Source organism: Lynx rufus, unplaced genomic scaffold, assembly GCF_022079265.1.
Source record: "Lynx rufus isolate CCGP_SWC_20201006 ecotype Redwood Valley unplaced genomic scaffold, mLynRuf1.p SCAF_22, whole genome shotgun sequence".
Taxonomy (NCBI): Eukaryota; Metazoa; Chordata; class Mammalia; order Carnivora; family Felidae; genus Lynx; species Lynx rufus.
Genome location: NW_025814837.1, coordinates 22,818,977 through 22,840,579, shown reverse-complemented (window position 1 = coordinate 22,840,579; position 21,603 = coordinate 22,818,977). Strand labels below are relative to the sequence as shown.

The following is a 21,603-nucleotide window of genomic DNA, read 5'->3' as shown; positions in this document are numbered from 1 at the left end:
ACCCAAGCGCCCCCGTCTCTTCTAAGTCTGATGAAAATTACAGAAACATCAGTCTCCCAGAAAGGTGTCTGAAAATTAAATTCTAGGCTTTAGTCTCAATGGAAATGGAAAAGCTTCCTAAAAACAGTTTCTCAGGCAGCAGCCAAAACCCTCTCTCTCCTCCTGGCTGTCCACTGCCATACAGCCCCTGGCTCGCTTTCTCCTCCACAACTGCCCACCCCGCAAACCACCCTTTCCCAGGGGCCCACACATCTATCCTGCTTCTTTCTGTACTACCCACCTGTTGTACTAGCCTTTTGGGATGTGAGCTCCGGTGTCCTGTTCTGATGGCTTTCCTCAGGAGAATCAGCCCCTTGCCCAGATTCTGAACAACCATGGAAGCCTAAAAATAGAATCTAGATATTCATACATTATGTACTTATGCTGTTCCAGTGCCTGTTCCTTATGCTGTTTCAGCTTCTCCGACAAAATCCTTTCTCTAGTCCCAGCTTAGTCATCTTTTCTGTAAGACCTTTTCCTTCTCTGTGCAGGTAGAATGAACGTTCCTCTGTCTTCCCATAGCTCTTTGTTTCATTATTAGAGCAGTTTAGGTGCATTTAGCAATTTATATATTCATTATAGTTAATGGAGTATGTGTAACTAAACATTCAGACTCATGAGACTATCATGGACCCCATTTGGAACTAGTCTACTCAAAAGAATATAGGACAAGAACCCCAGCATGCCTGCAAGGCAGAGCTGGGCCCTCCTCTCCTGCAGGAATCCACGCCACCATTTTCTTCATCTGTTTGTCATATAGTTTGTTATATAGTTATATTTCCTCTTTGGGGACTTGTGTGTGCATTTCTTCAGTTGTTCGGTGGGGTCTTAAGGATTGTTCTCTTGATTTGTATGAAGTCTTTACTTTTTTTTTAACGTTTATTTATTTTTGAGACAGAGACAGAGCATGAACAGGGGAGGGGCAGAGAGAGAGGGAGACACAGAATCTGAAACAGGCTCCAGGCTCTGAGCTGTCAGCACAGAGCCCAACATGGGGCTCGAACTCACGGACTGCAAGATCATGACCTGAGCCAAAGTGGGACGCTTAAACGACCAAGCCACCCAGGCGCCCCTGAAGTCTTTACTTTTGACACAATATTAATTACACAAGAAATACAAGAATATAGTCTTCTTTGTAGAAAATTTAAACATTGTAGATAAAGGTCAAGATCCCTTTAACTGTACGAGTTTGAAACTTATGATGTTATGATGTATGGATATAGGATTTAAATGAGTTTCCTCAAAATTGCTAAGCAATTAATTTACTAAACCATACTTGATGGTTTTTAACTAAACTTACTATGAGGATCAATTCACAATATATACATACATCAAATCAATATGCTATATACCTTAAACTTACACATTGTATGTCAATTGTATCTCAACAAAACTAAAAACATTTTAATTAAAAAATGTTTTCACAAACATACTTCCCTTCCACACTTCTTTGCAAAGCTTCAGTCATCTTTTCAAAAATATTTAGATATACATTGGGGCTTACTCATTCTGTTCTTTTGATAAAGCCATTTGTTTTTGTGACACAGGCTATATTTTGATGTGATGGGATGTGTCTTCTATGGTTCTCAGATATTTATTATTTATTTTATTTAAGTATACATGTTAACACGTACATATCTATTCTTTTCTGTCCACCAGACAATCTTAAAGTCAATTTTTACTGCTAGAAATAGGTGCTATTGATTTAGGTTTATTCATTTGTATCCATTTTATTCTAAACTCTTTACCAATTAAAATTGCTTTCAATTGATCCCTTCCGCTATCTATGCCTTCTGGAGTGCCTGGGTGGCTCAGTCAGTTAAGTGTTTGACTTTGGCTCAGGACATGGTCTCAAGGCTCATGGGCTCGAGCCCCGTGTCAGGCTCTGTTTTGACAGTTCAGAGTCTGGAGCCTGCTTCAGATTCTATGTCTCCCCCTCTCTTTGCCCCTCCCCTACTCATGCTCGCTTGCTCTCTCTCTTTCTCTTTTTCTCTCTCTCAAAAATAAATAAACATTAAAAATTTTTGAAAAAAAAGAAATCTATGTCTTCTAGTTTCATGCATTTCTTCTATCCAATGCTACATTAGAAACTAGTTTTGTAAGAGCAGCATTCCCTTACTTCAAGAAGTATAATTATGGCTTTTCTTCCAGGTGGCAAATATTAAGAAGGAGACTCATATTGTGTGGTACAAAGATGAAAGAGAGATATCAGTGGATGAAAAGCATGACTTTAAGGATGGCATATGTACACTGCTTATAACAGAGGTAGGTGACTATAAATGTGAAATGTAATTTATTAGTTCTGTACCCTACATTCTTCTAAAAAAGAGATAAGATTCTGTATTCCTTGACTCCAGGCATTTGTTACCTTACTTCTAGTTGCTCCAAAGATCCCTGCCCTGACATCACCCCAAAAATAAACAAACCATAGGGACACAAAAACTCTCACTTTTTGATAATGCATGGATTTGTCAGCTATCCAACCAATATTGGCTAGACACCACAACTCTGGCCTCTCTAAGCTACTTCTTTTCATAGATGGGTGAGGGGCAAGGCAATTAAGTAGATTCTTCTTGGTTTGCTCTTAAGCCTCATGGTAACTTGTTCCCTCAAAGTACAGAGACATCAGGCATAGTATTCATGTAAGTATAGGGTTTTACCTCCTTTTTTGTCTAAAAGGCCATATCTTTCAAATATATGTGATCATTAGTTTTTAATATGAAGGAAAAGTAAAGAATAAGGACTTCATAGCCTTAGAGGGTGAAAAATCAGGACCGCTAGCTGGTGAAATGATGATGGACACGTTCATCTGTGAACTCCTCATTGCTCACATAGCCAGATGCTTGTTTAATGTGTGATTTGATGGCAGTTCTATAAACCAGAGGACCTTAAGAGTGCAAACACGGTACTCTGAGGCTGCTGGAAGCTGCAGTGTGGTGTATCCATCCCTCCCTTAGTTTTCCAAGAAAGATGCTGGGATTTATGAAGTTATCCTGAAAGACGACAGAGGAAAAGATAAGAGCAGACTGAAGCTTGTGGATGAAGGTCAGTCCACCAACTGGGGGGGTCCATTTTGTGTGTTCTGTGTACAGGTTACCAGACTGGTGAGTAAGGCTGAGTGACAACTGAAGTCCTGCTGTGTTTGTCCACAGGTTTTGTTTTAATTGAAACTCTAGCAGAGTGAACGACTGTTTTATTCAAAAATGCTTCACGTTTAGTCTTCATGGATATCAAAAGTGTACTTTAGGCGTTCAGAGAATTTGTAGTCCATAGTCCCCTAGGGTTCCATTTTCAATATAAAGCATCATTTTTGTTTCAACCGTATAAAAAATGTTCCAGGATCTGGGGCGCCTGGGTGGCGCAGTCGGTTAAGCGTCCGACTTCAGCCAGGTCACGATCTCGCGGTCCGTGAGTTCGAGCCCCGCGTCAGGCTCTGGGCTGATGGCTCAGAACCTGGAGCCTGTTTCCGATTCTGTGTCTCCCTCTCTCTCTGCCCCTCGCCCGTTCATGCTCTGTCTCTCTCTGTCCCAAAAATAAATAAACGTTGAAAAAAAAATTAAAAAAAAAAAAAATGTTCCAGGATCAAGAACTACTGTGAGGGGCGCCTGGCTGGCTCAGTCGGAGGAGCATATGACTCTTACTCTCAGGGTTGTGAGTTCAAGCCCCACATTGGGTTTACTTTTTAAAAAGATGTTCACTTAAAAAAAAATTCTATGAAAAGCATGTCGCCAAATAGTCCACTCTTAAAAGGTGGCAAGAAAGATTTATATGTGAACTGTGAAACCTCTCAGGTATTAGCAGAGCAAGAAAGAAATTTCCATTTTTGAGAGACTTCTAAGAACAAATATATCATGATAACAAAGACCTACCTGTGACCACCAAACTTCCAAGTGCATTCTTGGACAAGATCTTTAACAGTATTACTAACAAACAGTGTGAGTCTGACTTCGATTTCACCTTCCTGCTCCTCGTGGAGGCAAGACTAAATGTGCTTATTGACAAAAAGCATTATAAGGCTGAGAAATATCAGGGAGCCTGGATGGTTAATTCATTATGAGTTGATGGCACAGATGAGAAAACTTCCTCTTAGGTAAACTAAGACTTCTTGGGATTTAAGAAGAAGAGAATCCTAAAGCCAAGAACCTTCCTGGAAATCTCACGGTGGCTTTCTCTAGAATGTATATATAGTTACAAAGAATTAGAGGGGGAAAAAATATCAAAATAAGAGCAGGGACATTTTAAAAGTTGATACAAATTAAAGTATTATTCCCTCAAAGAGTACTTATTCTCATTTGGTCAGCAAATTCACCTTATGGCCAACACCCTTCACCAGGCAGGATAATGTTGACAACACATGCTACTAACAATTTGAGATTTGACCTTGGTGAGCATTTTTATGCTAAAGTTCTGTCTGTGACTCTCTATCCACAGCCTTTAAAGAACTAATGACTGAAGTATGTAAGACAATAGGTAAGTTAAAATGGTCTCCCCGTGACATGCTTCATTATGCTCCTGGTTAGGCTTACAGCTGTATGAAATATGCTGTTTTCCTCTTTCAGCTTTGTCTGCTACAGACCTGAAAATCCAGAGCACAGCTGAGGGCATACGGCTGTACTCTTTTGTTACTTACTATCTGGATGATCTGAAAGTTAACTGGTCCCACAAGTAAGTAAGTGGGAACTTAACTGCCCTGTAGAAACTCTTTCTCCATGTATGTGTGTGTGGGTGCACGCGTGCATGGCAGGGGGGCAGAGGGAGGGCAACAGCAACCCTCTGTTCCTCTCATGTAAGGAGCCTTCTTACTTCTCAGGTCTGACGTTGATGTGTGTAGGATACAAGCACCCCCACAATTCCCTTAGGATGAGGTTAGCACTTTCCCTCAACACATACATGGAGAGGCCAGTGATGGCTAAAATCACCTGTCTTTGTGATTTGGGAACTATCATAATCCATACACGTCTCTATAATGCAACCTCCACCACCAGACGGTAGACCTTGGGCTACCTCTGCTTTGCCGGGCATCCAGATCCAGATTCTGATTCTTCCCTCTCTACCTGCAGCTAACCCCTGCTATGGTCTAGAACAAAACTGAAGCAGCATGCACCAAGAGGCACCAAATTTCCTGTTATTTGAATGAATAGCCATTCGCCACAGAAACCTGACCCAGTGGAGTGCCTGAGTTTGTTGTTAGCGTTAATAGCAGTCGGCATAGTTGGGCATTAACTTGTTTCTCACCCACCCCTGGAAGGCTTTGGGGATTTGCTATTACTTTCAGAATGTGTGTTTGAGCTAGACTGAGCCTGCATATCTGTTCTAATCCCAGGGTCCTCTGTGGTGTTATAGGTGAACTCAAGTTCACCTCTGGGATTCTAAGAGCTGAAGTAGGTTTCTAAGTCAAACCAGTTCCCCATTATACTTTTGGCCGTGACCTCAACCTCTGCCCGTCCTTGAAATTTCCTGAGCTGAAAGAGAACTGCAGCCTAGCATAGACATCTGATGGGGTACAGTCCCCTTCAGTCCACTCTTTGGATGCAGACCTCCTTAGCAGCCCCACTGGGCAGTAGGTCACTGTGGCAGCCCTGGGAAGGGGCGCACAACAGTGTTTATCTTCCCTACAGTGGGTGTTTATAACATGCTGGTCACTGCTCCACGCCCTTTCCATGTATGAATTCAGTTAATATTCACAACTCTAGGAAGCAAGTAATTCTCACTCGGTGATGAGGAAGCTCAGGCTCAGGGAGGTGATTTGCCTGAGGCCACACGACTAAGTGGTAGATGGAGAACTGAGCCCAGACAGCCTGGCTCCAGAGCCCCTCATCCTGGCACTACTCTGTGTTCATGTTGCTTTAAAAGTCTAGATTGAACATTTAACCAGAGCTAGGTCCCACAAGATAGTCATTTGTGTTTTCTTTAAAAATGACTTTATTGTGATATAGAACACAGTTTTTATTCGTATTCTTATTCATTTCCTGAGTTCTTAAAAAAACAGAGCGGGGAGGGGGACGTGGGGGTGGGAAGAGAAGGAGTAAAATTCCAATTTGAACGCCTGGGGTTTCATTCCTTTGTTCTATTTCTTTCAGAACATTTTAGGAAAGTAATTATAAGTTAAAATAGATCAAATTCTAGGAAATTCCTCTGTGACAGCTAGGACATCCTAATATATCAGTCTGAAGAATAAGAGAAGATAAATTAACTGAATCATCAATCAAAAGTCTTTACATCATCTTTAAAAGAATTACTTGTTCACAAAAATGAGAGCATTCAGTTTTGAGGAAACTGCTGTTAGACTAGCAAGGCATAAACCTCTGACTCTATTCAGTCTAGTCAGCTGAATGACTGTTTTATGTACCCGGGTACCTATGAAAGATTCAGGAATCAAGGACTCATTGTCTTCACTGTCTTTATGTAAATATGCGGCATAACAGGAAAAAAAAAACCTTGAAATGGGCTTTAGTCTTGACTTGGCTCCTATCTTCCTTTGATTCTTGGGCCAGTCATTTAATTTTCTGAAATGTCAGGTTTCTCTCATATGAAATAGCAACAATAATACCTGTTTTATGTCATAATACTGATGGACCCAATGAGAGAATGAAAGTTACGGCACTTTGTAAACCGTGAAGGGCTTTACACATGTAAGGTATTATGCATATTGGTCAGATATTAGAGATTTCAAACAGATTTATTATAGCAAACCAGAGGACTATCTATCTTTCTAACTGTCTAAGACATATATATTGCTCAGACTCAAGTCTGTGGGTGCAGAGGGGCTCCATTACTGTTCATTTTATGGCAGTTTAACTTTTAATAGCTTTTAAAGAATGTAGTGTATAAGAAAAATGCTGTGAATGTTTATTTGAAAGCTGCAAATTTTTAGTCGTGATTTTTGTTTTTCTGTTTTTAAAGTTCATTTTGTTTATTACAACTACAAACATAATACATTGCTTCTTTTAGAAAATACACATAATATCATATTACATATCAGAAAGAGTTTATAATATGATATCCTCCCTAGCTTTCCTAGCCATAGGGTAAACTTTTTGGTGTACTTCCAGTCTTTTCTCTATGCATAATTGTTGCTATCATTAAGTAGTTTTGTGCCTTTTTTTCTTATTTCCTCTTGTGTTTACAAACTCTTCGTAAAGTTTCTTTTAGCATCATTGAGAGTATATCTACCTCTACCTCTCTCTTACCTCCTTTATAACAGTAACATGTCTAGGCCATCAGATCACAAAGCAAAGGGTTCTATTTGCTTTCATTCTCTTGTAAAGAATGCAATGTATGTGTCTGCTCATGACCTACTACAGAATCTAGAGAAACTCACGTTCAGGGACAGAGAAAGTGCCTCATTCATTTTGGCAGAGATTCTGCTTTTCATTTACTCTAGGCCTTCCTACCAAGTACATATTTACATATGTTTTAAATAGCTTTGTAACCACGTACATGTCAATAGATTTCAGCCACAGATGAACCTCCTTAAGTCTGCTTTTAATTATTTTGTAAAATCTGATTTATAGCCGTAGACCATCTGCATGAAATATGCTGTAATATAACATGGAGTTTGGCCTTTTCACTTTAAAGATTCTCTTAGCCCTACAAATAAACCCAAGCAAACCCAAAACAAAGATCATTAATACCACTGAGAAGTATTGGCGTTGCAATCGGCTAGGGCCCCACACTGCTGTTGGGAGTTAAATGTACAGACTGTCAGACCCCCTACCCTCACCCCCGCCCTGGGCCTTGGAATCCAAGTTCTGTGATGCAGGGCCCATAATTTTTCTGAAGCAGAACATATGTGGATCCCATGTTGTTTGAAAGCCTGTAAAACTCTATGGTGAGATCTTCAAGAAAGAGTAAAAATGAGCTCTGGATGAAAGCAAACAATAACAATGTTTTCTTTGATATGAACAGCGGGACTGCTATTAAGTACACAGACAGAGTTAAGAGTGGGGTCACCGGGGAGCAGATCTGGCTGCAAATCAATGAGCCCACTCCGAATGACAAAGGGAAGTATGTAATGGAGCTCTTTGATGGCAAAACTGGACACCAAAAGACAGTGGATCTTTCTGGACAAGGTAAATGGATATTTTGCAGGTTAGAAATTCCTGAGGAGGAGAGGGCTTTTAAAAAAGAATGAAGGGTGACAAGAAGCCATTACATTTGACTATTGAAAGATGATTGGGGATTTTAATAAAGTAGTTTAAATTTAGCGTGGTGGTAGAAGAAAGAATTCAGTGGGTCTTGGAGTATCAGTGAAAAGTATACAGTGGAGACAATAAACATGGAGAGAAAGAACTACCTTTTCAAGGTGCTTACAAAGAAGGGCAGGTTGATTTACAATCACTTGAGCAAGGACGATCACTGAAAAAGAAATGTGTTATGGTGATTGAAATTTGAGCATGTTTAATAGAGTTTAAGAAATCAGTTGAGATGGAAGGATTGAAGGTGGGAGTGGAGGGGAATAACCAATATATCAGTGTTCTGAAGAATGGAAGGCTTGAGATCTAGGGCTGAGGCGGAGGCGTTGACTTTGGGAAGAGCAAGGGATTCCTTTTCTTCAGAAACCAGAGGAGGGTAAATGTGAATTGGCAAAGATCAATATTAAGGAGAAGAGAAGAAAGTTGGAAAAGTTGGGTCCTTCTGGCCTCAGATTTCTTGGTCATCTGCTGAGAGAATGGGGGCATCTGGAGAGAAGAGGAAAGAGGAGCAGGAAGTAGTGAGAAACATGGACAAACACAGACCAGAAGTAACATGCAACTATCAACCACAAGTTCAATGGTTAAAAGAGGTGGAAGAGGAAAGCGAGTGTGTGTTCCTCATGCACCTGTGGCTCTTGATCTGTCAGCCCCAAGGCCTTGGAAGCCACAGGGTCAGGATATTGTACCCTCAGACTTTTAATGTTTAGCTTACTTATCACCATCCTTGCCTCCAGCTCCTGTTTCTATCATCCTCCTTCAAGCACTTGGGACTCTGCCTTGGGGTGTTCCTTCCACTGCTCCTGTCTAGCTTCTACCTAACATTTTTCAAGGAGACTGTGGACTGACTTTTTCTTCCACTTCTTCATGTACTCAAATGCAATCTAAATATCCCAGAACTCTTAGTGTTTTTAATCCTCAGAGAGTAGATTCACAATTCAGAGCACAGCCTTTTCAGTCCTGCCTTGAGTTATTTTGTGCTGACTCCCCTTATCTTTACCCCCCATCTCCCACTCATTTGGACTGGAAAGATTCAAATGGGAGTGGTTGCCTCCACCTCCCCCCCCCCCCCACCACTGTGCCTGAGTCACACACTGCAGTGACAGGGGATCTCTCGCATTTTGAAACACAACAGAAAATGGGAAACAGGAAGGGGGTGGATTTAAAAACAAAAACCAAAACCTAAAAAACTTTTTCTTTTACTCTCCGGCTCACCAAAGCATATTGGTTCAGCGATGCCCATGTCTCAGCGTAGTGTGGGCAAAAGGAAGGGCACTGAATGCTTAGCTAGGGGTAGCCTAACTGGCCTACCTCCCCAGACTTGAAGCCTGACTTTGTGCTTATTCTTCCCATCCGTAAAAGCAGGGGGATGGACTGGTATTATGTAAATACTTTCTAGACATAAAATATCATGATTCTCAGACCAAAGAGGAGCTTAAAGAAGAGATGAGAGAGACTTCAAAATAAAGCTGCCTTTTTACCTGAAACATTCCAAGCGGCTTGCTCTGCAGGCTCAGGGGGGAGAAGAGATTTTAGAACAGTGTAGCTCTCATTTCCTCATCTGCTGTCTTTTATCTCGGCTCCTGGCCAGCTCAGAAGCATTGCTTCGGGCCCACGCTGGCACACACTGTGAGTGTCATAGTTCCTGTGCCCTTTTGCACAGATAGACGGGCCAGACTATGCAACATGGAAACACTTAACTGTCCAGCTAGGAAGCTGTGACGTACATGGGGGATGATTTAATAACAGAAAAGCCTTTTTGATGTTCAGGATGTTTAACCACCTTTATTACCATTTTATCTTTGGCAGAGTGAATCTTTGCCTTTCTGTTTGAAAGGATGGTCTTGCAACCGAATTGGGAGCTTCTAAAATCCACTACTTCATCTTTTCTCCCTAGAAAGTATTTGCTTCCCCTGTGAAGTCCATCAAGTTGCAGAGTAAAGGAGGCATAGCCTTATTCAAAGTCAGCTTAGTCATGTCCGGACTGATCACACCGACCTCAGGCTGTGAATTTTAATCCACTCCTGTTGTGTCCTCAGTTCTGGGTGAGAACATTCTAACTTCTCTTTTTTTCTCTTAAAGCATATGATGAAGCCTTTGCTGAATTCCAGAGATTAAAGTAAGTCCCTTGCCATTTGCATGCACTGATTTCTCTGGAACATGGTGTGCTCAGGTATTCCCCCACCTGAGGGTTAGAGAGGGTCTTTTATTTTGGCAAATGCCTAAAAGCAGCACTTCCCACTGCCTTGTTGAGCAGCAAGATGTCTCCCAGGCAATGAAATGCAGTCCAGGTTTCGCCACTTTTGAAGTAACACTAAAACAAAATTCTTCTTTGTTTTCATGTTTGTTCCTGTCTCTCAACCACAGACAAGCTGCCATTGCAGAGAAAAGTAAGTAAAACCCCCTTCCCATTTATTCCTGGCATAGTTTCAAAACATAACTTTCATTTGTTTATTGTGACTGCAGATGGAGAAGAATGAATTTTTTTTCCTTTCTTTTTTCTTTTTAACCTTCTACATGTGTTTTCATTTAGTCTCTTGAGGAAGAATGTCTGTGAAAGGAAGAGACGTCTCAGGTTACATTTTAAGACTGTCACTCAGCTCTTGAGCTAACCACCCAGGTGTCCTGAGAAATCTCTGGGCACAAATTATGCAAGTTGTTAACCACTTGCAGCAGGCACAATGTGTCAGAAAAATTTATATATATTAAAGAACAGAAGAAATAAGAAACTTTGTGGGGTGCCTGGATGGCTCAGTCAGTTGAGTGCCTGACTCTTGATTTTGGGTTATCTCACAGTCTGTGGGATCGAGGCCCACGTCAGGCTGTGTGCTGATAGCGTGGAGCCTGCTTGGGATTCTCTCTTTCCCTCTCTCTCTGCCTCTCCCGTGCTCATGCTCTCTCTTTCAAGATAAATAAATAAACTTAAAAAAATTTTTTTTTTTAAAAATTTTTTTTTTCAACGTTTATTTATTTTTGGGACAGAGAGAGACAGAGCATGAACGGGGGAGGGGCAGAGAGAGAGGGAGACACAGAATCGGAAACAGGCTCCAGGCTCCGAGCCATCAGCCCAGAGCCTGACGCGGGGCTCGAACTCACGGACTGCGAGATCGTGACCTGGCTGAAGTCGGACGCTTAACCGACTGCGCCACCCAGGCGCCCCAAAAAAATTTTTAATAAAAAAAAAGAATTTTTGTACATTTGGCATCAGGTAAATCACTATCACTGATTTACTCCTGCATTTTCCTAAGAGCCTTTGTAGGATAAAAGCTGCCAAATAAGGCCTTCTTGAATACTTCACGGTCTGAGTGAACAGATGCCAAACTGTCAAGTCTGTGTACCCAGAAATGTGCTCACTACTAACTTCTGTCAGCTGTTTGCCTCACACATGGAGATTTCTGGAACTCCCAATCTTTTAGGATTTCAGGGGTCATGGACTAAATATTGTAATCATGCAGGTTCTCTCTGAGTGTGTGAAGCAACAATTTGAAAATGGTTGAAGGTTAAAATTGTAGAGTCAGTCCTGAGCTGGAATGGAATGGAACCGTAGGGGAGTGAGAAATGAGGTCATCTGCCAGCCTTTTAGTGGCTCCAGGTCATTCAGGATGGAACTTTTCACCTTTGACTTGCACTGCTTCCCGCCTCCTTCCTGCTCGTTCCCTCTTCCTGCCCTTGTGCTGGGTTTGTGTGGCTGCTGCTAGTGGTGAATGGGGCAGGCACCGGGGCCCACTGTGGACCAGAGGGGAGCACTCCTTGTTGGTACCCAGTGTGCCTCTCCTGCTCCTGTACACACGCACAAGCAAATCCAGTGTCCACAGTTGGTAGCTACTCCCCATTCTCAAACTCTGGTGGGCAAGGAGCCTGACCTTCCTTCCAGTTCATGAACTCTTTCTGAAATTTCTGTATCAAAGCAGTTTAGAGCTGGAAGAGACTTTAGTGCTTTTCTAGCCCCATGTGTTTAATCTTTTATATGTTGGGGGATGCTTCATTCAAACACCATCTTTCACGCAGATCCAGTATCTGTGTGAAAGATATTTTACCAAAATGGGTAAAAGCTGAGTTAGCTTCATTGGAGTTGGGATGGGGTCTGAGCTCCCTGACTCAGTGCCCCTCCTCAGAGGGCCCCTAGAGGAATCCCACGGATGCTGTGGAGCAGAGCTGGGTGACATCATGTCCACAGCTGTAATGCAACCCTTCCTCCACGCCACAGATTAGGAGACTGGGGTCCACACAGGTGCCCTGCTTGATATCACACATCGGGTGTGGCAGGAGCCAAATGATGAGTTGAACTTACAAGTGGTGCAAGGTGCAATGGAATCAACAGGAGAAAGCAGTGAAGATTCAAGACTCATTCAAAGCTTTAGTCTTCTGACTTCGGGATCTAGAGTCACACGTTAATTAAAGTAGGCCTAAAATTGAGAGTGTGGTGGCTACTGCTTTAGTGGCAAACAGTATCCCTTTGAGCAGATTATACAAAGGTGTTCTTCTCTGGGGCTGGGCCAGTCACACCCAGAGCACAGGGCTTAGTGGGGGCAGGGGGGCAAGAGGTCAGCTCTGGATTTCAGCACCCTTCCCACACCTCGCCCCCTCAGCTGGGGCCCTTGCACTCATGCCCATAGATCGTAGCCCTACATACCAAGAACTAGTAGGAGACAAGAAAGAAAAGTTCTCTAGAAAAGTCCACAAAGAAAGCCCACAATTTGCATAAACCTCCAGATCTCATGGCATATAGCCTCCAATTATGCAACTTTTTTTTTTTTTTAATCATAGGGAAGCCCATAAAGGAGGCCAAGCAGAGTTGGAGGCTGTCCATAGAGATCTGCTCTGCCTCCTCGAGCTGAGCCCCACTGAGCTGCAGAAGGGCCAGGGCTGAAAATAGCTGTGAAAATTATAGAGCAGGTCTTGATGCCACAAAGCCATCCATCTCAAGCTGATAATTTAGGCACAAATAGAGGCACCCACGCACACAAAGTATCTGTATGAGGAAGGGTAACATCCACAATCACTGGATCATTTTCTTATTTTACATATTAGAAACAGGTATAAAGGAATTATAAGGAGAAGGAGGCTAAATTGGAAAGTTAGTTCCCTGGGGTGGTTTTGTGAATGGGATCACTGACGCTCATCATTTCAGTGATTAACCAGAAATGCCTATGCTTGCAGATCGTGCCCGAGTGCTGGGTGGTCTCCCCGATGTGGTCACCATCCAGGAAGGCAAGGTAAGCATGCACCACTCCTGTCCTCACGTCTTCCACACTAGCAATGGGTTCCAGTGGCCCAGACTTTGTTCTAAGCAAGTCCCCACCACTGCTTCTTAGGGTTCATTTCAGAATAGCCAGATTCAAAGCACAAACCAAGTCTGTTTTTTAGGCCAAGGATCAGGATACAAGTTCGCCTTACACAGGCCCATGTGGACCACAGAGTCTATTTCCAGAGGTGCCCTTTCATACCATGAAAAGCAAAAAATGTTTGATCACAACTATATGACAAACACAAATGAAGAAAGATGTGAACGTTAATACCTAGTGGAAAATAGGCTGTCCTGTTAAATACTTCACCTCTGAAGGGAAACATGCTGCTCAGCGAATTTCTGTTGGCTCTATTTCAGTTGAAAGCTGATTTCTTTCCATTTAACTTTAAACTGGTATTTCCTGGCTCTGTAATCATCTCTCTGAAAAGCAATGAACATAATTTCTAACCTGGAGTCATTCTCTTCATCCCTATGTTTCATGAGACAAATTTCAGGGGTGCCTGAGTGGCTCTGTCGGTTAAGCTTCTGACTTCAGCTCTGGTCATGATCTCACAGTCTGTGGGTTTGAGCCCCGCATCGGGCTCTGTACAGATAGCGCAGAGCCTGGAGCCTTCTTTGGATTCTGTGTCTCCCTCTCTCCCTGCTCCTCCCCCGCTCACACTCTGTCTCTCTCTCTCAAAAATAAAATAAACATTTTAAAAAAGACTAATTTAATAAGCCAGCCATAGGGGAGGGGTACCTGTAGTGTCACAAAACCTTTTCCCACCTCAGAAGGACACTGAAGACATTCAGTAGGTAGACTAGGGATAAAACAAGGCATGTAGAAAGGCTTTAGTGAGAGGCAGGTTTCATCCAGCTAAATTTCTTTGCGGGTAGAATATGTGACCACAGCTGACTTTAAGCTCAACCACTGCAGGGTTGCAGGTTTTCATGTTCCTCATCTAATGGGGTTCAAAATATTCAGCTCACTAGGTTGTAGTGAGAATTAAGAGATAGAATGTATATGAAAGCACTTTGTGATCTATAATGGCAATAAATCTAAAGTATGGATAGTAGTTTTCCATGACACCTAAGGTACTTGAGAGTTTGGTTTGGTTTTGTTAAAAGTTTTAACCCTCAAGGCGTGCCTGCCTGGCTCAGTCAGTAGACATGCAATTCTTGATCTCAGAGTCATGAGTTTAAGTCCCACATTGGGCATGGAGCCTACTTAAAAAAAAAAAAAAAGTTTTAACCCCTAAGTAATCACAGTTTCCAAAATCATGTACCTGATCCACTTGGGTAAGTTTAATGGCAATAGCTTGACTATTTTTCTTGTTGAAATTTGTTTGTAGAATAATTCAGTAAGAAATGCTAATTAACCATGGAAAGGAAACTGATTTCTTAATCTCCTGTTTTTAAACAATACTCTTATAGAAGAGATAATAAGTGATCATATAAGACTCTTTAGAGAAGAATATCCTTTTCCCTGTATGTTGTGAGCCCTAGTTCTTTTTCTTATAGTTTCTGGATTTCAGTAAGAAAAAAAAATGCAAGAATGGAATTTAAAATGTGAAGTAAATTCAGAGAAACGCAAATTACAACCACAATGAAATATCCTAACACACCTATCAGAACCGCTAAAATAAAAACAGTGACAACAACAAACACCGATAAGGATGCAGAGATACAGATCACTCATACATTGCTGGTGGAAATGTAAACCAAGATTGTACAGCCACTCAGGAAAACAGTTAGACAATTTCTCAAAAAAGGAAAACATGGATTTACCATATGAGCTAGTAGTTGTACTCCTCAGCATATATCATAAAGAAATTAAAATTAAGCTCAAATAAAAACCTGTATACAGATGTTCAGTAGCCACTTTAGTCATAATAGCCCCAAACTGGAAACAGCCCAGATGACCTTTATAGCCACACACACACACGCACACGCACACACACCATGGCACACTATTGACCCATAAAAAGGGACAAACTACTGATATCTGCAGTAACTTGGATGAATCTGCAAGGAGTTGTGCCAGGTAGAAAAGGCAATCTCAAATGGCTACATACTATACGATGCTATTTATATAATGCTTTGGAAAATTCCGTGTTGGAAATGGAAAACAGATTGGTGGTTGCCAGGAGTTGGCAGGTTGGGGACAGGGGAGTGGGTGTGGGTATAAAGGGCAACATGAGAGATCCTTGTGGTGATGGAAATGTTCTCTGTCTTGACTGAGGGACTAGATACATGGACCTAGACAAGTGACAGAATTGAATAGAGCCACACACACACACAAACACCAATGAGTGCAAGCCAGACTGGGGAAACCTGAATAAGAACAATGGATTCCATCACTGTCAATGTACTGGTTGTGTTCTTATACTATCGTTTTGTAAAATGTTACTGTTGGGGGAAACTGCGTAAGGGCACATGGGATCTCTCTATTATTTTTTACAACTGTTTATGAATCTACAATTACTCTTGAACTTTCAACAGAAAACTATGGTAAAGTAAAACTGCAGGCCTAAGCATTGATCTTTTAAAATAAGAGGGTTTCAGCACAGATCGTAGTATAATAAGATATCAGGAAATAGGAATACATTTTGGTAGAGCACCTTTGCAACTGCAACAGACTGGGTGGAGTTTTGGGGGAGAAATAAAATGAGGAAGGTGGAACCTGAAAATCAGTCCCATTATCTGAAACAGCTGTTAGGATTCTGCTGCCGGGCTCTGTGAGGCAGACAGAATGCAAAGTGAGCAGGTGGTAATTACGGCAATGAGATTTCTCTACCGAGACAGCGTCCAGATGCCACATGAGAACAAAAGGCATATCTAGGTGTTTACGAAAGCAAGAGTGCCTGTGGGACCTGGAAGCAAACTCCTTCGTGTGGTTCTGATGATAAGCACTCCCAAAGCCAGAAGGCTGAGGCCCTACAGAAACCTACTCAGGACTGAAGTCAAATTGTAATCCACGCAGGTGCATATGCCATGTAACTCCACCCATCATTCCATGGGTTTTATATTTATCCTCCTTTGGGTCCTGCTGGACCACCAGAAGGATACTTGAAATTGGATTATCGTACAAAATATATTTCCTTCCCTCTGATAAAACCTGTTTTGCAGGCGCTTAATCTCACCTGCATCGTGTGGGGTGACCCGACTCCAGAGGTGTCCTGGCTGAAGAACGAGAAGCCTCTGGTCACAGATGACCACTGCAGTGTCAAGTTTGAGGCTGGCAAGACGGCCTACTTCACCATCAGTGGGGTGAGCACCGCCGACTCCGGCAAATACGGGCTGGTTGTGAAGAACAAGTATGGCTCGGAGATAAGCGACTTCACTATCAGTGTGTTCATCCCAGAGGAGGAGGCAAGGAAGGCCACTGAGCAGCCCCAGAAAGGCAACAAGAAGTCCAAGTGACGGGAGACCGCTGAGAGTGTGCGCAGGGGCAGCTGCACTGAGCTGCCTCGAGTTACTTGTGTGCAAATGGCTTGAGTTAAGCATAAGGAAGTCTTCATGCTTTCTACTCCCTATTTTTGTGCTGCTTGGGGGAAAATTGTGAAATCTTTTACTCCTGTAAAAAAGCATCAACTAACAACATTTTAATAGTTTTTCTTTATCTGCAAATTCTGTGTTAAGAAAATACCATTGGTAGCACAAACATTAGGAAATGGTTTTAAGGAAAAGGCCAGAATAAAAGTCAGAGGGACGTTGAACGATGGTCAGAGAGCAGACGACTGTGTTGTGGAGCAGAGTTTGGACTTGGCTAGACTTTCCCCGGTGAATTCTCATGGGTTGCAATCATACTTCAGCATTTTTGTCAAGACAGGGATGAATTGTTAAGCCAACCAGTATGTTTCGTGTGTTGTTACGATAGTGACGTGCATTTCTATTGGCGGTCTTGTGATTTGGAGCCTCCTTGGTATTAATAAACAGTCCTCACACCTCTCCTCTTCCCCATCAGTGTTTCTCTTATTCTTCCTGTTCGGCTGCTCAGTTTAGTGGTCTCTGGTGCATCCTTCTCATTGCTTCTTATAGCGCATCTTCTGATGTAAATTCCTCTTGGTTAAAGTGGTACTTTCATGGAGCACCTGGGTGGCTCGGTTGGTTGGGCGGCCAACTTTGGCTCAGGTCATGATCTCACATCTCGTGGGTTCTAGCCCCACTTCGGGCTCTGTGCTGACAGCTCAGAGCCTGGAGCCTGCTTCGGATTCTGTGTCTCCCTTTCTCTGTGCCTCCCCCACTAGCACTGTGTATGTGTCTCTCTCTCAAAGATAAATAAATGTTAAAAAAAAAACATTTTTTTAAATAAAGTGGTACCTTCACAGACTTGTCAGAGTCATCCAAGGTCAATTGAGGATCCAGGGTGTAAAATTGAGCTGTCACTGTACATCTGGTGGCTTATTGTACGATCAAGTCTATTCCATTGTTAAGATACCCAGAGTAATTGCATGTAATGTGTCAATTAAGGATAATAAGATGGTGTGGGAGTCTAGTGCCAGAATTGGCAAATAAGGGTGCACAGCTAAGAAAAGAAGAACCCTGATTCTGAGTTCAGAGAACTGCCAGCTTTGGAGCCTGCCCCTCTTTGCAGGGCTTGCTGGCAGACAGCATTATGCTTTAGGAAATTTGATTCTTCCTCCATCACTACCCCACAACCACCTCTACCACACACATTCACACGCACACTCATGCTCACTCACACACCACTAGAGGAAAACAGTAATGGTAAAAGGAGGTTTCCCCTCTCCATCCTCCTGCCAAAGGTCAGGGATGGGACAACTGACCCTCTTATAAGTTTGGAGGTACACCTACACATCTCCTTTGCAACCTTCAGGACCGGAAACCCCTCATCTGACTGTTGCTGATTCCCGCATGCAGCCAAGTGCCCCCTGCTGCTGCTGTGACATTGAACACCAGTCAGCGGAGAGATGCTGTGCTCTCACTAACAGGCATGGCAAGTTGATGAGCTTCCCAAGGGTCAAAGCCAAGGGCGGCTGACCTTGTGTAGTCTGAAGCTTTCCCCCCTTCAGCAAGAGGGCTGTCTCTGGACAAGAAGACCTAAGGAAAGTGGACACCAGCAGGGAAGCGAAAGAGAGGAGAAAGGAGTAAAGCAGGGGCAATTCTGCATGCAAGGGAGCTGTGCAGGTGAGAGACCCCCAAGACTCTCCTCCACACCTCAGATGCCCCCCCTATGAGAACCAGCAGCAAAGTCGCCAGTGTTAGGGGAAGGGAAGGAGGGAGGTGTGCATGTGAGCAGAACCTGCCACCCCCAGTCCCGGTTCCAGTCCACTGGAGCCCAGACCAGAGAGAAAACAAGAAGGACGTTGAATCCCAACAGTGTGTCCTGAGTTCTGAAACTGTGTGAAAACTTGGGAAATCAAAGTGTGCATCACCAAGATCCCTGCCATCCAGTTCCGAGGGACTTGATGGAGCAAGGTGGCACGTAGGGGGAGAAGTGGCTTTCATATTCATAGCTCTATAAGCTGAGACTTCTCAACAAGATGGTTGTAAGAATTATTTCAGCCATTGTAATGACAAAGCTAAATCAACTACATTATGGTTTGATGGTTTATGTAAAAAGCCACTGTTTCTACAAGGGAAAATAGAACAAAAGTGTAGATCTATCAATTTAATGATGCTGAAAATCTAACTCATGAGAATTCATGGATCTGTGACCTGCTAAATGTGAGTTACTGGTACACAAAGGATCATATTGAAGCACAAAAAAAACTCTTCAGAGTTTTGTTTTTTAAAATTAATATTTACTCTATTAAAGTAATGAAGTTAAAAATCTAGTTCTTCCTAAATCCTTGAAGGTTAGCTTTAAGATCTTATTTTTCTATTTAAAAAATCTAACCATTGAAAAGATTTAAGGGTGCTTTAATAGTATAACTAAATTCCCTTTAACTTGTTAAGCTGTATTTATAAATTAATATATTTGCTTTCCATTTTAGGTACTACTATTGTCTGACTTACCAAACAAAAACTTTCCAAAAACTTAAATAACCTTACTTACCTATGAAACTGAGTATATAGATGTGGAAGATTTTGAGTTCTCTTAAATTTGTCATTTGGTGTATAAACTTACTAATAAGTCCTCCACATAAAATTACAGTTAAACATTTTAGGTTAAAATCATAAAGCTGAGCTATTACTGGGATAAATTATCTAAAACATCCCAGGTACCTAAGAATCAAATATGTCCAGATGCCATAATGCAAAAATATTAATTCTACCTAGATCAAGCTCCTCCAGCAAGAGACGTGGCTCCCGTTGCTGGAGATGGGTGGCTGTCCACCAAGATCCTGCACAAAGCTGGGGTACACAAAGGGTAGCTTAGTCAAAAAAAATAGGAATGGTAAAAATATCACCAACTGACAGAGAAGCTATATGGAAGCTTGCCATCTGCCTGGGGGTGGTTCTGGGTAGAAAAACAAAGTTAATGGATTCCTGAAGCCAGTACTGCATGCTTGTGGGGTCCAAATTTACAGCACCACATGGTGTAGGAATCTCAAGCCAAGAGTTCCCATAAAAATGGCCAATGTCTGGGGCCCTAGAGAAGCAAATGTAAAACTACACCACAAGGGACTTCTGTGTCTGCCCACAAAGGATTACTGTTATGGAAATTGTCCTCCTACCATAAACAACTAGAAAACCAGGCAAAATATATGGGGGAAAAAACTGTTTAAGGAAGGGCACCAGCATGCAGACATAGAGGACTGTTATCCCGAGAGAAAGAGAAAGAGAAATGAGAGATCTGTGATTGCCTGGACGGAGCATTGCCCTGGACAGAGTGTTCAGGCTGGAGTTCAACCGGTGGGAATCCAGACAGAGCCTGACAGTCTCATTGAGCTGAAGGCGCAGAGACCAAAGCTCAAAGAGGCTGAGGCGGCTAGAATTTGTAGAGAAAAAAGGATGGGGAGAGAGTGTTGCATAGAGGAGCAGGGCTGGACAGCTGTACATGGGTCTCTGGCTGAGCACTGCTCTGTGAGTGCTGGGGAAAGAGCTGCGGGGAAGCAGGAAGCCGAGCAGTTTTTGCAGCTCACACAGGTTGGGACTAGTCCTTCCTCCCACCAGCCTGAATGAAAAGACTTTGTAATATGTGGAACATCATGAGTGTCCTCAGAAGTTTCTCACCTTAGAAGCAGGGCTAAATTAACCCTACACTAAAAGCAACTCTGGACCCACCTTCACAAAGGGTAAAAGCAAGCCTCAAAAGGCTCAAATATCTATCATAATCTAATGGTGTGTCAGAACAAAGTGCAGCAGAACTTAAATGGATGCATTATCCAACAGTGTGAAATTCATTCTACAGGATATCCAATAAAAAAATCAGGAAGCAAACCAAGAAGCAGGGAAATACGACTAACAACCAGGAGAAAATTACATTTAAAATAAATAAGGGGCGCCAGGGTGGATCAGTCAGTTAAGTGTCTGACTTCAGCTCAGGTCATGATCTTACGGTTCAGGAGTTCGAGCCCCACGTCAGGTTCTGTGATGACAGCTCAGAGCCTGGAACCTGCTTTGAATTCTATGTCTGCCTCTCTCTCTGCCCCTCCCACCCCTCAAAAGTAAATAAACATTAAAACATTTTTTAAAAAAGATAAATAAGTCCTGGGGATACAATGTATAGCATGGTGACTATACTTAACAATACTGTATCATATATATGAAAGTTGCTAAGAGAGTATATCTTAAAAGTTCTCATCACTCAAATAAAGTTTGTAACAGTGTGAGGTGACGGATATTAACTGAACTTATTGTGGTAATCATTTTACAATACATGCATATGTCTAATCATCATGTTGTATATCTAAACTAATAACACTGTTTTATGTCAGTTATATCTCAATAACATTGGAAAAAATACTTTATACACAAGTATTATGGAAATATCAAGAATAATTCAATATAAATTTAAATTATTTGAGCAGATAATGACAATCCAAAATAAATTTTAGTAATTTTAACACTATGTAATCCCAACAGCAAATATAATAATAATTTCAAGAAAAGATACATAAGTAGCTTTTGAAATATGGCAAGCTGTGTGTATATCAGCAATTTGTTGGTGGATTGTAGGAATATAACTTGAAATGTCATCAGTATAATTTTATAATCATTAACCTAAGTTAGCAG

General features: G+C 42.0%; 1 protein-coding gene across 1 annotated transcript in view; it reads left to right on the top strand.

Annotated features, from left to right (window-relative positions):
• The window catches only part of MYOM1 (myomesin 1), a 166,279-nt gene extending 148,872 nt beyond the window's left edge, over positions 1-17,407 (top strand). The window contains exons 32-40 of the mRNA XM_047087004.1: positions 2,191-2,304; positions 2,997-3,084; positions 4,471-4,509; positions 4,599-4,704; positions 7,948-8,111; positions 10,314-10,350; positions 10,599-10,621; positions 13,392-13,447; positions 16,588-17,407. Coding sequence (XP_046942960.1) covers positions 2,191-2,304; positions 2,997-3,084; positions 4,471-4,509; positions 4,599-4,704; positions 7,948-8,111; positions 10,314-10,350; positions 10,599-10,621; positions 13,392-13,447; positions 16,588-16,881 — 921 coding nt within the window. The 3' untranslated portion in view covers positions 16,882-17,407. The remainder of the gene's footprint in view (positions 1-2,190; positions 2,305-2,996; positions 3,085-4,470; positions 4,510-4,598; positions 4,705-7,947; positions 8,112-10,313; positions 10,351-10,598; positions 10,622-13,391; positions 13,448-16,587) is intronic.
• The last annotated feature ends 4,196 nt before the right edge of the window (positions 17,408-21,603 follow it).